This window comes from Choloepus didactylus, chromosome 4 (assembly GCF_015220235.1).
Source record: "Choloepus didactylus isolate mChoDid1 chromosome 4, mChoDid1.pri, whole genome shotgun sequence".
In the NCBI taxonomy this organism is placed as follows: Eukaryota; Metazoa; Chordata; class Mammalia; order Pilosa; family Megalonychidae; genus Choloepus; species Choloepus didactylus.
The window spans coordinates 76108625-76126497 of NC_051310.1; the positions used below are offsets into that span (position 1 = coordinate 76108625).

Here is a 17873-nt window from a genome sequence, read left to right on the forward strand (position 1 = left end):
CCCAGACTTCTCAACCCAGCTGCCCACCTAGCATCTTTCATAAGACTCTCAGGCCCCTAAAATGAAATGTGCCTGAAATCCGAAGCCCAGCCCTCCTCCGCTGCCCCCTTCTCAGTGAATGGCCCCTCGGTCCAGCTAGTCCTGCAACCAGCTTTCCAGCCCTCCTTGCCTTCATCTCACACTCCAGTCTACTTTCTAGTCCTGTTGATTTAACCTCCAAAATGAATCTCAGTCCCCATTACCTGTTGTTATGGATTGAGTCATGTCTCCCAAAAGACCGATTCCAATCCCAATCCCCAGTCCAGTGGACGTGACCCCATTTGTAAATAGTATCTTTGAAGATGTTATTAGTTAGGTGAGGCCAAACTCAATCACGGTGGGCTTTAATCCAATATGATGGGAATCCGTATTAGAGCAAATTTGGGCACAGTGAGGAGTAGACAGATGGCCTTGTGATAGAATTAGAGAATGGGTCATGGATTGCTGGCAAGCCACCTCCAGAACCCTATAGACTTTGGAGAAAGCATGACCCTGTTGACACTTTGTGCATGTCTGGCCTCCAAAACCATGAGACAATGAATGCCTGTTGTTTAAGTAAACTAGTATGTGGTATTTGTTACAGCAGCTCTGGCAGAGTAAGTTATCTGCCTTTCATCACCACCATCAGCACATTCTTTGACCACCAAGGTAGCCTCTTAGTTTTTCTCCCTTCTTCCTCTCTGCTGTTTGCCTCTCTGCAGCCAGAGTTACTTTCTAAAGGTAGAGTGGTCATGCCACGTCCCTCATTGGCTCCCTGCAGTGACAGTCCTTGGGGTGGCCCCAGGGTCCTCACTTCCGGCCAGCACTTTTTCAGTGCCTCATCTTGTTCTTCCTGCCAGCTCACCCCTGTGCCCAGGCAGTGTGGCTGTCCTGTTGCTCTTCTCAGGTGCCTTACTCCTTGCCACCACAGGGCCTTGGCACCTGCTCTCCCTGCAGCTTGGGGAGCTCTTGCCTCTATTCCTTCTGGCTTGTTGATTCCCACAATTCTTTAGACCTCCCTAGGGCAGTCTCCCCCTTTGCTTCCTCCTAGTGTTATGGCTTTCCCTCTTGGCATTCACCGCAGGCCATCGAGACACATTTATTTTGTGACTTTGGGATTGGTGTCAGCCCCTCCTTCCACCTGCAAGCTCCAGGTTCTCCCTCATAGTTCCGGCATCCAGCAGAGGTTCTCGCATGGGGGCTCTGAAATACTTAGTGAATTGATCAGTTACAGGTGACCTTGAGACATCATCTGACTCCACTTGCATGATAAGAGTTACTTGTGGGCTTGCTGGGGATTGGTTGGAAGTAGTTACACTTGTTACCCAGATGGCCGGGCAGGAGATCAGCTGTGCTGGGTTGTGGGTGCGGGGAGGGGTGGGCCTTCCCGATACACATCCATGCTCCCAAATGCTCCCATTGTAGCTATGCTTCTGCTCCATCCACCACTGCCCCACCCTACCCCAGACCCCTGGGAGAAGGAGGCAGTTAATATGTGCCTCCCAACTTGGAAGGAGACCCCCTGTTTAGGCTGGCTTGTAGGAAACCTTTGTCCATGACCCACCTTAAGGATATTTTTTCACCACAGTTAGCAGGGTGGCTTCAGGGCTTGGCTCCGTGGGAACTCTAAATCCTTTCCCTCAGCAAGCCCAGGGGTTTCTGAAGCGAGTATCTCAAATGGAGGCCTCTGGTCTCTGCTGGGGGCTGCCAGGGAAGAAACTGGAGCATTTTATCCATTGTCTCCAAGCTGTGCAGATACAATACATGTATGCTTATGTAAGTCTAATCTATACCATAAAAATAAAATAAGGAGGAGACAGGATCGCCTTTAAAATGACAGCTTTATTCTTTTGTCATTCTGTCTCCCTCTGGTGGTCTCTGCTCAGGGTTAGCTCAAGAGTTGAGGATTTTTATACTAAAAATGTAGGGCCAGTTGCTTCACTGTTATAACTGAACAGTTTTTGCTTTTGCATTGCAAGATTGGAATTGAGAGCTGTCTGTGAAACAGAAATAACTTTGCAAAGTTCCCCGCCCTCCCCAGCCCCCACTGGACACACCTCTGCATCTGGTTCCCAGATGCAGGTGAAGAAGAAATATGTGACTGGATGGCAGGATGCTGGGACACAATTGCATTTATCATTGTCTATTTAGAAAACAAAAAGAGGCAAAGTGGGATGAAAAGAATCCCCTGGCAGAGGTGGAGTGTCTGTTGGAGTTGTAGCAAAAGCCTTCAACGCCTCATTGGTCTTGGGCTATTTTCTGACCCTCAGCCCTTCCCAGGAACAGATAGTGGACCCCACTGCCTGGGATGGGGCACCCCTCACAGACAGGAGTCTGTGTCCTCAGATGGACCCCAGATCTGGTGAACCTCAGTCCAGGGAGAAATGTGGCCAGTCTTTAATAAATGCACACCAGGCTGTGCATTCAAATGGGACGTGAAAGGTTTTGTATCGACATTTCTCCAAAGAAGATGGGCAGACAGCCAGTAAGTATGTGAAAAGATGCTCAACATCGTTGGTCAACAGGGAAATGCAAATCAAAACTACCACCAAGGTAGCCAGCAGGGTGGCTATTATTAAATACAAACAAACAAATAGAAAATAACAAATATTGGAGAAGATGCAGAGAAATTGGAACTCTAGTGCATTATTGGTGGGAATGTAAAATGGTGCATCCACTGTTGAAAGCAATATGGCGGTTTCTCAAAAAGTTAAATGTCGAATTACAATATGATGCTTCAATTCCACTTCTAGGTATATATCCAAGAAAGTGAAAGCAAGGACTCAAATACTTGTAAACCAATGTTCATAGCAGCATTATTCACAGTAGCCGAAAGGTGCAAACAACCCAAGTGTCCATCAACAAATGAATGGAGAAACAAAATGTGGTACATACACTCCATGGAATATCATTCGGCCATGAAAAAGAATGAACTTCTGAGGCAGGCAACAACATGAAAGAACTTTGAAAACATTAAGCTCAATGAAATTAGCAAGGCACACAGAAGGACATATTCTTCATGATGTCACTTATAAGAAGCATGTAGAAAAAGCAACTTCACAGAGACAGAAAGTAACGAGGAGATGGAAGAGAGGGGAAAGGGAGTGTATAAAAGAAAAACTAATAGCTAGTATGCATTCATCAAAATTCAGTGAGTGTACACCTGAGATTTATGCATTTTAAGTTATGTAAATTTCACTCACAGGGAAAAAAAAACTGCAAGCAATTACTGAACTCTAGTTAACAATATTTACACTTTGGGGGAAGTCTACTGATACCTGCAGTTGACTTTGAGATGCTTTTGTAAAGAAGAGTTGGATGGATGGGTGCTTGGGTAGACAAGTGATAAAACAGGTCTAGGAAAATGGTAGCGGTGGTTGGTGCATGGTTGTTCACTGTAAGATTCCTCCAACTTTTCTGTATGTTTGAACATTTTCATAACATAAAATGTTGTGAGGAGAACATAATAGGACAGTGAACCTCAGAAAGTTCCTGCTGGCCAGGGAAGAGTCAAAGGCAGCACCTCAGCAGGTGGGTGAGGGGCTCACAATGGAAGGCCTAGCCCTCCACCCCACCCTCCCCCTTCCAGGGACTGGGGCAGCAATGCCTTCCCAGCAGGAGAAAGCGACCAGGGTCCCCATCCATGGGCCTCCAGCCCTGCAGGAGAAAGAATGGCTCTGAGAAGGGACCAAGGACCTGAGTCAGGAGTGGCAGCATGGCTGACCCTGGCCTTGGAAGCCCGCAGGGGTCAGCACATCTCACCCTTGAGGGGAGGGGGTGGTAAGCAGCAATGTCTCTAGGCAGCCCCCTGTTGTCGGTCGTCGGCCCCTGTGGAGAAAGTGGACGGGGGCTGCTAGGAGGCCTTGTAGAGGGATTTGGCCTTTAGACCTTTGGGTTCATTTGCTCCGATGATGGGGGGAGAGGGGCAAGTTCTTGTCCACTGGAGACCAGGTGTTCCCCCAACTGGCTACACATCAGTGTGACCTTGGCAGGGGGTATGGGAAAAATACGGATTCCTCCACCCTTCACAGGTTCATTGGATTGGAATCTCTGGGTGGGGTCCAGGACTCTGCCTTCTGCACCTGCTCCACAGGTGATTTCCAGGCACAGCTAAGGCTGCTTTTGGTCTCCTTCCTCCCTCCCTCTTCTCTCTCCTTCCTCCATTTTCTTCCTTCATCCTCACTGTCTTCCTCTTCCCCCTTGCCTTCTCTTACGATCCCTGCGTTCTTTCCTGTCTCCTTCCCTACCTTCCCTCTCTCCCTCCTCAAATTACTTTAGCTTCAGATGTTTAAAATAGCCTGCCTACCTGCCCACCTGTACTGGGTTTAGAAGAGGTTTGGACCATTTTGTACCTGCAGCCAGGAGGTTTCTGGATGTTGACATTGGCGGAAGTCCTGTCCAGCTCATGGCAGTCATGGAGCCTGTTCCTTGCTCTGTCCTTTGCCGTCTGAGCACCAAGACCCTCTCCTGCAGCTCTCTAGGTTGCGAGAGAAGCTGCAGAGGCCCTGCTTTCTCCATATGGTATGACTTGTCGTCCAAGGCAAATGTAAACTAAGAATTGACCAAGTCACACCTTGCATTTATATGCTTTTACCATTTACGAAACTCATATTATTAATCTTGCCTGTGGAGACAGACTAATCAGGGTTTGTCCCCATCTTGCCTGTGAGGAACTTGAGAAAGAAAAAAATTAGGTGAATCACCTAACAATGCAAAATTCTGCCCAGCGAGTCTGGCAGAAGATCTGAGACCCAGCCTGGTCTCCAGATCCCTGGCTGGGCTCCATGGAGATCCTGTCACTTTACCAGAAACATCCACAAAACACCCTCAGTTGTCAATTCCCCACCTTCTTGTCATGCAGGTCTTGACCCACCTGGTCCCCCCAGAGCAGCCTTTACTGTCACCTGATCAGAAACGGCCCTCAGGACCCTTCGTCCTTCATGGTTGTCAGCCCCTTGGAAGACCTCCCTTCCCTGCTTCATGTACTTTGTTGGCATGATTATCAGGGCGTCAGGAGAGAGGGCAGCTCCCTTCCTTGGCCACCAGATTCTCCGGGACAGGGCATGGTCCTTACTACTTAATCAGTGCCCATGGGGGTAGGAGCCTGGAGAGGGGAGCCAAGCACACAGGGGAGGAGGAAAAGTCCCCTTGCCTGCCCCACCTGGCTCAGCTCCTGTGCTGTCCTTGTCCCCCAGTGCTCCTTTCAGCAGCAGCATGACCAAGATTGGTGGAACCTGACCCTGTGGTGGCCTGGTGCTGGGCACCACAGTGGCTTTGTGTCCTCTGTTTCCAGCTGTTCCCAGCGTGAGCATCCTGGAGCCAGTGACCAGGCCTGCTGTCAGAGCCAGGGGAGCTGCAGGCTCAGGGGGGCCGGATCCTTTCTGCTGGCAGCTTCTCTCCTCTGATTATGGTCTCCAAAAGGCCCGACCTTATGGGTGTTTCCCCTTCAACCCCCAACCCCTGCACTCCAGCCAGCCAGGTCATGGGCAGGGCTGACCCCCAGGGCCTGGTGCTGGGCCCCCCTCGGCCAGAGCCACCGCACTCCCGGGTCTCAGGCCGTCTTCCCATCCGATGCCCGTCTCTTCAGTCTGTGCTTGTGCTAATAACAGCCCTTGAAATCCTGACTTCCCCTCTGTTCCAGAAAGCACCACATTTTACTCTGAGGCTGCCCCAGCGGTCACTTCCTCATGGACTTCCAGGCGGTGTCCAGGGCTAGCGAATGGGGTAGGCCCTTGGACCCGCTCCACAGCTGTGTGTGTGAGGAATGCATATGTGTGCACACATATGTGCACGTGTAAAGTGTGAGCATGCGTGTGGTGTGCATATGTGCAAATATGTGTGTGGGGGCATGTGAGGTGTGTGTGTGGTATGTATAGGAGATGCAGTATGTGGTTATATGTGTGGTGTTTGTGTGTGTGTGTATGGTGCATGGTGTATGGTGTGTGTGGTATTTGTGTGTGTGTGCTGTGTGGGGGTGGATGTGACTCTGCCCCCCCATGCTATGGGATGAGGGTTCACAGAGTCCCCCAGGATGGATGTTTGGTGGAGTGAGATGTCCTCCAATAAGGCCTCTGTGCTTCTAGAAGCTGGGGTGGGTGGGCTGCCCTCTCCCTCCAGAGTGGGTGGCCCAGGAGGGAAGTGGGTAGAATGGGCTTACAGCTGCAGGGCAGACGAGAAGATGCCTTGTCCTAGAGGTGATGAGGAGAGGAAGGAGCTTGCACTGACCTTTGGGGAAGACATAGTGACAACAGGAGAAGCCTGTGATTTGAACTTGTGCCCGGGGCTCTCTGTGCTTTACTTGGGTTGCCTTTTTATACCCACAAAGGCTAAGCTTATAAACCTGCCAGGGATAAACGAGCCATGCAGTTAGGACGCCCCAGTGGCCCTCATGTCCATGGAGGCTGCTGACAGAGGGCGCCATAGCATGCCCACAACCACTCAGCAATGCTCCTTCCCCACAAACATGATGTTGGCAGTATGAAGAGAACTTTCCCACAGAAGCACGTAGTGTGGTAGCCAGGCCACCCAAGGGCAGCTCTCCCCTACAGGACCTGGGTGCCAGGTCCTGAGTGGCCGCTGAAGGAAAGGGGCCCTGCTTTCTGGCATCTTTCTCACTGGACACAGTCTCTGGAAGGGAATCCCCTTTCCCTCCAGCTCCTCCTTTGGCCTCCCCATTGGTTCTGTGGCTGAAAGTGCCTCTTTTCTCCACACAGAGCCAGCCATGGTTGGGGTGTGGGCTCTGCGGCCCCAGGCTTATATACAGCTTTTGCCAGCAGATGGTAGAACTTGCCAGAGTGTCTGGGCCTGGAAGGCTCAAAGGCTGGGGGCTTTGGCTTGATTCTTGTGAGGGTGCTGGTGGAGGTTTCCAAGTTCACCAGCTATGTACCCCTTGCAGAAGCAACCTGAGCAGCCAAGAAGAGGGTCACACCTTTGGGGGTTACAGGGGAGGGGTCAGAGTCAGTGGGGAGGAGGGAGGGTCCTAGGACAGTGGCATGTGGTGGGGGGCAACCCAAGATCCATGCCCCTGGAAGTGAGCACTCTTAAGTTGGAACCTGCCAGGATCCATTATCACTGACACTTGATGTCTTATGAACCTCAGAAGACTTTGGCTTGTCCTGAAGCACTTTTGGCTGCAGTGCTGGAGCTGCAGGTCTGGTGTGAAACAGATGACGGTTGCTTTTTTGCACCAGGATTCAGGCCTCATGCGTAAGCCCTGAGCATGGATCTTCAGGAAAACAGTTCGAGGCAAATGGACACCAGCTGTGGCCAAGTTTGGAGCTTTAACTTCAAGCCTCCAGGGCCTGCTAACGTGATTTCCTCCCCAGGTGTCTCCCGACAGGTAGCCATTTTTCTCCTGTGGGTTAAAGAGAACTAAGATCCCAGAGAGTCATTTAAAAGGTAAACTGCCTTGAGTGCTGGATTCAGCATCTGCCTGGTGTCAGTCGAGCTGTGCTTACTGCGCTTAGGTCACTTCGTGACGTGTGACGACGTGTGACGACCTGCTCATTACCGGCTGCTCAAGTTGCAGAGCAGGAAGGAGCCCTGGGATTCCTCTAGCCAGTGATTAACCTTTCCCGACTCCCAGTGTGCATGTACCTTGAAAACAGAAAATAGGGGCCTGGGCAGAGGCTGAGCCTTTCATCTGGCAAACCAGTTCTAGACTCCTGCCACCAAGGGTCCTTCAATGGAGTGGCCAGTGAGCAGCTTTGCTGGCCCCCAGCCCCACAGGGACACTGAAGAGAATGGTAACAGCCAGTCTGTGGGGCAAATGACTAGGCAGTTTCCATCACTGATGTGTGTAAAGGTTTTTAATTGTGGAAGAAAACCACACAGTATGTGAATAAAGCAAGGACTGAATAGATTCCCAAGGTAGTATGGTCCCAACTCTGCAAAGAAAAGGCTAGAAGGAAGGCCCCTAGCATACTTCTACTTGCTTGCATGGTTTCCCTTTTTCTTATGGAAAATCTACAACACACAGAAGTGGAGAGAACTGTGTAACAAACCCCCATACATCCTCAATCTGATTCGATAGTTAGCATCCCATTTCCAGTCCTGTATCCCAGTTCATGATTTTGAAGCCAATCCCAGACATGGTTTCATGACCCAAGTAAACATTTCAGAATGTGCCGTTCCTGGTAAGGTGTTGCTTCAACATAATCACATCCCTGAACTACTAATGGGGCTTTTTCCTAGTGGTTGGTTTGCTTTTGTCTTCATACTTTTTGTTATTTTCAAAATTGTCTACAATGAGTGGCTGAGGAAGGCGGGAGGTCAGGAGGTCATAGGTCAGTGGCTGGAGAAGAGGAGCACTGAGCTGTGGGCTGCTGGAGTAGCCCAGGGCTGGGGCCAGGCTCTGGAAGGAGAGGCAGCCTGGAGCCAGGACCAAGGTCACCAAGAAGGAGAAGTCTGACCAGGAGGTCAGCAGCAGGGCAAGAAGGCACCTGACACAGAAGAAGGCCAAGAGACGGGTCCCCGGACCATGACCTGTGGGTCACATTTGGCAGCTGCCAGATTTTGTATATAAAGTTGACAGACACAGCCACCCCTTCGTTTACATATTGTCTGTGGCTGCTTTTGCGATGCAACTGCACAGGTGAGTAGTTGCAACAGAACCTCCAAAGCCTAAAAGATGTACCATCTGGCCCTTGAACAGAAAAAGGTTGCCAGCCCCCAGCTGGGACTGCACTATCCATTACTGTTGCCACAGGTGACTATTTATATTTAAATTAATTAAAATAAGATAAAATTAATTTCTCCTTGGCACTAGCTGTATTTTGAGTACTCAAAAGCCATGCATGGTTAGTGGCCAGCCACATTGGATAGCACAAGCCTAGATTATCCATCATTGAAGAAAGTCCTGTCAAACGGTGCTGGTCCGGAAGCAGCAAGCCAGAACGAGGACCGCATCACCCAGCCTGGGGTATATTGGGTGAGAAGAATGAAGCAGTTGTCTGAATAGGCCTGCAGGCAAGAGGGGGCCCTGCAGGAAAGGTCCGAGAGGTATGTGCGTTCAAGGGCAGTTTCCGATCACCCATCATGAGTTCCAGAGGGCTCCATGGAAGGCCTGGAAAGTGCTGCTGTGTTTGGGATCAGCATCTTCTGGTATTGTAGCATGAGGCTGACCCCTGGGGGGCCGGGCTGCCTCGAGGGATGGCTGCCTGAATATCCAGAATTGTCCATCTGATACCACTTGTGCAGTTTCCCACTCTGGTGTTGATCTCGTGCAGGCCCTTGCCTTGTGGAGTAAGGAAGGAAGTAGGTGGCCCCCCTCAGCTGCTCTAGATGGGGGTGACCCTGCTGTGCTCCTGGAGGCCCTGTCCTCACTGCCACACTCCTTGTGCCATGGATGAGGCACTTGAGCCTGCTGTTAGGCAGTTTCTCCACCCAGGAAGATGCTGACTCTGTGTCCCACCCATTCCCCATCTTTTCCAGTCCCAGGACCCTGTGAACCTGAAGACCTCATTGATGGGATCATCTTTGCCGCCAACTACCTGGGGTCCACCCAGCTGCTGTCAGAACGGAACCCTTCCAAAAACATCAGGATGATGCAGGCACAGGAGGCCGTCAGCCGGGTCAAGGTAGGGGGTTTACCAGCCTTCTGGGTGCCTGCTCAAATCAGCTCAGAAGCACCCTGGGTCTAATTTGTTTGGGGAGACCCTGAAGTCTATGTGTTTGGGGGAGGGGTGGCTGTGTTGGGCAGAGGCACCTTGTGTCCAGACTGGGGGGCATGCTCTGACCCCACAGCCCGGGTCAGAGAGTAAGGATGGTGGGGATGGGGCACCCAGGGTAGGCTTGGGCCTGAGATGGGAAGGTGCTTGGGCTGTGGAGTGGGGCACTGAGGCAGCTAGCTCCTTAATAACGAATAGTCCACAATTTTTTAAAGATAATGGCTTTGAAGCATTCCAGGTCATAAAACATGTTTGTCTGGAGCCTCAGATCCCAGCTCAACAGTAGTATATTTTTAGTATCATTGAAAGCTGCTTGCAGAAGGGGAAAAAAAATAAATTTTATGTTTTATTTAAATTCCCGACCTCAGGAAAAACTCTGACATACTTGCAGACTCTCATTCTGAACAGTGGGCGTGACTGGATGGGCTCAAACAGCCAATGCCCCTGAGCCAGGTGGCCTGGGCCACCCACCTCGCTGCTGCCCCATCTCCACCCTAGAGCCAGCAGATCACACTTCTCCCCTCCTCTTTCATGCCCTCCACTGCTGGATGGTTGTCCAGCATTTCCAGCTCTTGAGAGGCAAGTCTGTGGGGTCTTTCTTGATAAGCTGTGTGTGTGTCTGACGAAGTCCCAGCAGGCCCGTCTGCTTCATGGGGTGTAGACGATGGGACTGAAGCCAGTTCCCCATGCCTTCCTTCTCTTTACACCCACCTGTTTTTCTTTTCTCTTATATGCTACCAGAGGATGCAAAAGGCTGCTAAAATCAAGAAAAAAGCGGTGTGTAAGATGTTGCCCTTGGGGAAAAATAGCATTTGCTTGTGTTCTTGTAGCTTGTCCTTGTGTGGTGGGGGTTTTCCAGTAGGAATATAAATGATGTTGCAAAGCATTTTTTTTCTCTTCCCTAGGTAGGTGAATACTAGACTTTTGAATGGAACCACAGACACTTCATTTTATTGTCTTTAATTGCCCACTTACTCTTTCTTCTTTTTAATTTTTAGAGTCTCTAGTGAGTTAGAGATGTTACTGTTTTGCATGGGCATTTTTTAATGGGCTGTTGGCATTTGATATGGCAATGTAATGTTTCTAGTGCCTGGCCCTCCTGTACTGAATTAATTAAATTGTTCTGGTATTTAAAGACTAATAAAGTCTAATTTTCTAAATCAGAATGATGAGTAGCTCAGATTGCCCATGAGATGCTTTTTCTATTTAAAATGTTTTCTGGAACACAGACGGACTTTTAAAAACTTGGGTTGACTTTCACGCATTTGTTTGTAAACCTGGTCATATGGTAAATACAGCTATCCTCATAAGATGGAAAATATCGAAGTGTTCACTGTCAGAAGGCTGGTGGCAAATGCCTGGAGACTTAGTGCCTGCCTATTAGCCCATCCTCTCCTTTAGTTTAAACAGCAAGGGGTTTAATCCTCCCCACCCTGTCTGGGGGCTTCCTTCAGTCTACAATGAGCCTTTTCTCCACCCCTGGCTTTTGCCCTTTGTCCCAGGGCATTTCCTATAATTTCCCGCTCAGCCACAGGAGAGGAATGATCACACCCATCACCCTTTGCCCAAACACAATTTCTACCATGGGCTTCCAGGAAAAGCAGAAGGACATGGATTTACAGCCTTGCATTTGAGGGGTGCATCCCTCAATGATGAGGCCCCCGTGCCCACCTGCAGTCTCGCAGTGGAGCTGGGGGGTCATTATGAATGGCTGCTGGCTTCTTGGGTCCGTGAGTCTGGAAACCCTATCCCATCCCGGCTGCCGGAGAGGGTCAGGCGCAGGCAGACCCCACTCGAAAAAGTCTGCGGAGCAGTGAGCCAAGAGACCAGCTGACCACACTGGACTAGGGTTCTTCTTCCTTTACGGGTAGTGAGAGTCTCAAGATCATGGCTGAGGATCCCTGTCTGGTCCGTCCACAGGTGGGGAAGCAAATCATCAATGAGCAGGTGCTCAGCAAGCAGGGGATCCAGGAGTGAGTGTAGGATCCAGGAGTGAGTGTGGGATCTAGGGGGTAGCATAGGATCCAGGGGGTAGTTTGGGATGTGGGAGCAAGGGTGGGATCTAGGGGGTAGTGTGGTATCCAGGAGGTAGTATGGGATCCAGGGGTTAGTGTGGAATCTGAGAGCAAGTGTGGGTGGGATCGAGGGGGTAGCATGGGATCCAAGGGATAGCATGGGATCCAGGAGCAAGCATGGGATCCAGGAGCGAGTAGGGGCCTGCACCAGGGTCACACCAGAGACACCCTTCCCACAGCCTCCCTGATGACAATCCTCAGACATGCTGGAGTTATCCCCCTTTGTAGGGTTCATCAGGTCAGCGCCCCTACTTCTTCCAGCAGAATGTGTGATGGGTGACCCTTCCCTGTCCCTGGAATCAGTCAGGTTTCTACTTCATCCACTTACCCCCCCCAGCTTTTACCTAATCAGCGCCAAGCTTGCCCTCTTCCCAGATCAAGTTTACGACAGTGCTCAGGTTTCCTCTAAACCTGTCATTAGAACCAGGGTTTACCTGCAGCTTTTATAGTTTACTTCTGCCTCCACCTACAGCTTTTATAATTTACTTCTGCCTCCACCTACATTCGCAAGAGGATTTTGAGCTACAATCTAAGAATATAACTTTTAAGAACTTGTTTATGTGGAATATAAACTGGTTCTTAACAACAGAGGGAAAATACTTCCTCCATGGTCCTACAGACCATTTTTCAGCTGGATTTTTGGGGTTCCCTATTCTTTTTCTAATTAGTTTAAAGCAGTATCACCCTGTGGTAGAACAGAAACCCAAAAGACCCTTTCTCTGGAAAACTGAGACAAAGTATTGTTAAAGTGGAGGGTCTCTCACATCTCAGAATTCTTGAGGATTGCCAGCAGGGAGACTTTATTTCACATTTTCTGGTGAGTAATGAAATCACAGTTTCTGCTATTTTTAGGTGGAAGACATACTACCACAGTCTCCCGAGTGCCCAATAAGAGTGTCATATCTCGGTGGGCAAACCAAAAGAACTTATATTTCATTGCCACTACACCATAGTTATTAGGATTCCCACAGATGTAAAACCCAATTAAAGGCTGTCCTGGCTTGGACACTTAGCTTCCAAACCAGGCCATTTAAACAAAACTAAAGGACATGGAATGAGCATACCTTCATGGAGATGACACAAAACACAGTAGTTCATCTGATGGTCTCTTCCAGGTTTTTGTCCACAGGCTCTTAGTCTCCAGGTCTTACTTACTTTAGGGTTTTTGGAAGAGTGTGGCCAAGGCTACCAAGGATTGATGTGATTGAGACTGTTTAAATCAGCAGGAAATGCTGCCATTTTGATCCCACTTCTTTTAACAATTCTTCCCCATTTCCTGGGGATACCTGGAGTCCAAAATCCAAGAACCGTAGCCTGAGTGCACAGGTCCTGTGCCTTCGCGGGGGTCAGCTGTCAGCAGGCTGGGCCCTTGCTTTGACTAGATGGGAGGCTATACTTTGGACAGGAGGGCTGTTGAGGTTTCTGTCCAGCCAGCTTTCCACCCTCCTCTGTGCCCTTTGAAAAGTGCCTTTAAGAACTCACCCTTAGCTAAAAGTTCCACTGAAAGCCTGCATGCATTTAGAGGCACTTTCCAATGGCCACCCCCACGCTGGAGTAGCATTTCCCTCTTGGTGGGCTCAGGGCAATTAGTAAAATGGCCAGGGCTCTGTTCTAGTTCATTTTTAAAATTTTTGATTCTTTGTGACAGTATCGTCTGTCTTTTCTTAGAATTCTGAGGGGGACTCCCAGATGCTGACTGAAGTGGATCTCTTCATCTCTACCCAAAGGATTAAGGTTTTAAATGCAGACACACAGGTGAGCATTTAAAAGATAGTTTAAAAATAATGTAAACTCACTCCTAATTTGCTACTCTAGAGACTGTAGGGGGACAAACCTGAGTTGTAGAGGGACTTTCCCACTGGTGCTCGGGTGAAATGGCTCTTCCTGATGGTGGTTCCTCTAGATTCTGGGTCTTGAGTCCATTGCAATTGTAGAACTAGAATATGTTGCAGGAGGACAAGAAAGGATAAAAACCGCCAAGGATGATGCAAGCCCACTGCAGCAGCTGGCATTACGTAAAGACAAAGCGAGGGGGAAGGTGAGGGATGAGTCGGAAATTGTATGCCCACTGGTCGGGCTTCCTGCAACCTCTATGCTGAACCTGGGAACTCCAGCTGGGGGGTGAACATCCCAGGGCAGCCTGTAGCCCTCATTGTGGGAGGCCTTCCAGGGTGAAGGATTTTCTACCAGCAGTGGACACCTAGAAACCAGATGCCCCTGCAATGGTCAGCTTGAAACAAAACACACTTTTGCTCTTCCCTTTTGCACCTGAGTCACTTCGTGGAGTGTGGTGTTGGCAGGGAAGACAGCAAAGCAGATAAACACAGAAAAAGTGCCTGAGTATAGAACACAAACGACTATATGCTGAGGTGGGGAGTGATAGAGAAGGGGGGCTGTGGGTGCTGGTTTGGTGGGGGAAGACCACCCAGAAAGCGCTGTCTGGTTGAGATTTGATGAGTAAGAAGATGCTGGCAGTGGGCAGAGAGGACCACCACTCACATGGGGGATGTGAGGCTTGATTCCCTGGCCTGAATGATTCTGACCAGGACTCCAGTGGACAGGTACCTTGTTCCCTGGTAATTGGTCAGCTGTCTGCGTGGTGGCGCTCTGAGAACACGTGGACATGCTGTAGCTCCGACACCCTTTTGCCTGATGGTTTTAGCATCCAGCAATGACCTGGCCCAAATGGTTACAACACTGGGAGTACAAACTGGTGATTTCCTCCTACATTTATTGTCTGATGTTCCTCTGTAAAGAAGAGCTTTCCTTTTTTTCCCTTTCCTTTTCTCTCCCTCATTTCTGAAGTTTCACTGTGGACTTATAGATTGTTTATTTCAACTCACGGTGTCATAATCCATCACTGTCATTCTTTTTGGTGTTCAAATTGTCCTATGTTTGGCCAATGGCCTTCTTACCGGGTCCCGTGTCGTTTTGACATTTTCCCGTCAGACTTTGGGCACTTCCTTTCTAAGGATGGCAGCCCCCAGCCTGCCTCGTGAACTCTTCTCTGTACCCCACCTTCTTGCACATGCTCGCTGGAAGGCGCTACAGCCCTTGTGGTGGGGGTGAGGGTCTGCGAATTGAAACTCGGCTCCATCCTCATGAACCACATGGCCTTAGACAAGTTCCCAAACATCTGAGCCCCCATTGTCTCTTTAAAATGGGGATGAAGCAAAGTCCATGGACCATTCCTGTAAAGGGGAGATGATGAAACACCACCTAGCACCTTCCCACAAACCAGACCCCTTCTCCTGTGCCTCTCCTTACCCCTTCTACATCTTTGATTTCTGAACGGAGTCTGCAAATTTAAGGGACAGAAGAGTGGGTTCCCAAGAGCAAAGGCAGGGTCTGTTTCCTTTCACCTCCTGTTTCAAGCTAGGATGAGAAGAGCGTTTTCCATTCCACTGGCCTGGAGCCTCGGGGTTCAGAGGCTGAGAGGCAGGTGCTGCTGGTGAAGGCCCCAGCTGCAAGGTGCTATGATGGCCTTGTAGGTTCGCCATGGATGATCGTGGCTTTTTCCCCACAGTCTCCTTTCTCAGTGGAGCTTCCCAGGGCTCTGCCCCAAAGGGACCATACCTTTCAGAGGGTCGTCTTCCCATTTCTGCTCAGGACAGGGGCTCTGTTGTCCTCCTAGGATGGGGCTATTTTCTGCTCGTTTTCCTCTGCCCTTCACCACCCATTGCTCTCACACTTTATGGAAGGCAGACCATGCTCCCCCACTTTCAGCCTTGGGCCCTGGGGATGAATGAAAGACCCTGGCCCTGGGTTGCTCCAGGGACTGCTGGTGACACCCACAGCTTCCCAGGTCTCTGCAGACAGGAATGTTCCAGAGCTGCAGAGCAGGAAACTCAAGAGTTGTCGGCACTGTCGTCAGGCTTTCCCAGCACATGCTGTAATAATTGGAATCTGAGGTGAAGAGTACGCCCCCCAAATGTCCAGTGGGGCCAACATCTGGGAGAGATCAGAGTCCCTGGTACAGGGTACACAGCCTCTGGGGCACAGCAGCACTGTGCCATGCCCCCCGAGTCAGAGACTGTCACAGGATATCCAGGACCCCCAGGACAGGGCCTTTGTGATGCAGGCAGGGGGAGGGGAAGCAAAGGTGGAGAGGGGTCCAGGAGGCTTCTCTGCCTCTCACCTGCATTCTCCTCTGCTGAGTAGGTGGCCAGGGCCTCCATATAACCACATCAGTGGTGACTAAGGATCTCCTTTGAGGAATCCTTTCTGTGTTATCTCATCTATCCTGGGCAATGTAGTAGTCTTTCCTATCCTTGCTGCTGCATTTAAATGTTTTCATTTCCTTTGCATTTCAGAAGAAAGACCCTGGCCTTTTGTCTCTCCCTTCCTTCCTGCTGCTCTTCAAAATCTCTCTTCACTTTGGCAATTGGCAGCATTGTCTGCTTTCTTGGGTTTTCTGTGCAGCTCTTTTCTTCTCTTTCTTCCTGTCCGTGTTCTTGTGCAGCACGGCTGGGGTCCCCTCATGCTGGAGCGTCCTAGTTCTCTTGGAAGAGAGGCAGACAGTGACAGTAGTGGTGCATCATCCCGAGGCTACTCTCCCCAGCCTGCTGTGGGAGCCATGTCCCTGACGCACACTCTTAGGTCCCTTCTGTGTCCTCCCAACCTCCTCACTGAGCCTGGTCTCAGGACAGAGGTGAGGGCTCAGTCCTGGGGGACCTGCTCTGCAGGGAGTAGCAAGCTGAGCACCCAAGCAGCCCCAGTGTGGGTGGCCAAGAAAGCCCCACGATCCCTGGGGCCTCTACCCCCCTTACACAAAGGGGACGACAGGCTTTGGAGGGGAGAAAGAACTCCAGATGTTTGCACACACCGCTAAGAAATGGATTTGGTCGTGACTCCTCGATGTTCTCTTTGCATGATGGAAATGTTGCCCTCTTTTCCTATGGGAGCACTGCTGGCCGCTGGAGGGCAGCAGCTGGGAGGAGAAGCAGACATGTCCTGATGAATGTCCTTCATCCAAAACCCCCAGACCACCCAGGCCTGGTCTCAGGGAGTGGGGAGCGGGTAGCAGGCAGCTGCTGAGAGGGGCTGGGATGGCCTTCCCCAGAGAAGGAAGACGGAAGCCCTGGACCCAGGCAGGCTGCGGCTTCATGGTGGGAGGCTCTGTTGGACCAGGGCCGGGAGGAGGGGAGCGAGCGCTGGGAAGTTGAGTCAGGAAGATTCTAGAGCATGGCCCAGCAGCCAGGCTGGAGTGTCTGGAGCACCTTGACTGGCTGTGGGCAGCCATCAGTAGTTGGTGAGCTCACTTGAGGACATTGTTTGGGATTCCCTAGAAGAGACCATCAAGGTGGGAAATTGGTTGGATTGAGAAACAAAAATGTCAGCAGAGGGGCTGGAGAGGCAAGAAGAGATGAGGGAGAGAGCGGAGGCTGAAGTGGCCCGTCGGATCAGGAGAGAGGACAGAGGCCCTGGGGGTGGGCAGCCTCTGTCCACGATGGGGTGGCTCTGTCATCACCCTAAACTCGGAGCTTAGGGGAAGCACATTTCTGACATCTGGGAATGGATTTGGGCATTTCTGATGGTGCCCAGAAATCAGGAGATGCTGGAGAGTCGACCCTTCCTGTTCCATGCCACCCTCTCCCCTCCCCAAAGGTAACTCTCAGCATCCTCATAGCCTTGGCCAGAAAACAAATCATTACCGGAGACAAATGTGGGGCAAAAAATATGGATCCTGTGAGAGAAAAAAAGGGCTTCAGAGATTGCAGCAGCACCCTGTTTCCTTTTGTGGAAGGAGGATAAAGGCACAAAGGACCAACTGATTAGTTTTTTCAAAGACTTTGTGTACAAAAAACCCCTTTGTTAGGGTCACAGGGGACAGAGCGCAGTGGAAATGCCCCTGTCAGATGACAAAAGGCATCGAGAACAGTGAACCTGCAGTGGGGCCTCTGGGGAGTTAGGCCAGCTCTAGAGACCCAGCGACCATGTCAGGTGCCCTACTTTGGTGACTTCTGACCCGGGCTGAGCTGCTTGGGATCCCTGGGAGGAGCTTGCTCAGTGGAAGATGTTGGCCCCGACACCCTCCTCTGCCCGATAGGGCTCTCGGCCATGTGACGGCACACAGCTTGCACGGAGAGGACACTTCTCTGGGGCCACAAGG

At 50.6% G+C, this 17873-nt stretch overlaps 1 protein-coding gene across 4 annotated transcripts in view; it reads left to right on the plus strand.

Annotated features, from left to right (window-relative positions):
• APBA2 (amyloid beta precursor protein binding family A member 2) overlaps window positions 1-17873 on the plus strand; it is a 309258-nt gene that overhangs the window by 263330 nt on the left and 28055 nt on the right. For 3 of the 4 annotated variants that reach the window (XM_037832868.1, XM_037832866.1, XM_037832869.1), the window contains 3 exons: window positions 9451-9596; window positions 10428-10463; window positions 13430-13516. In XM_037832868.1, the coding sequence (XP_037688796.1) occupies window positions 9451-9596; window positions 10428-10463; window positions 13430-13516 (269 nt within the window). The remainder of the gene's footprint in view (window positions 1-9450; window positions 9597-10427; window positions 10464-13429; window positions 13517-17873) is intronic. The other variant, XM_037832870.1, reaches the window with a different exon arrangement.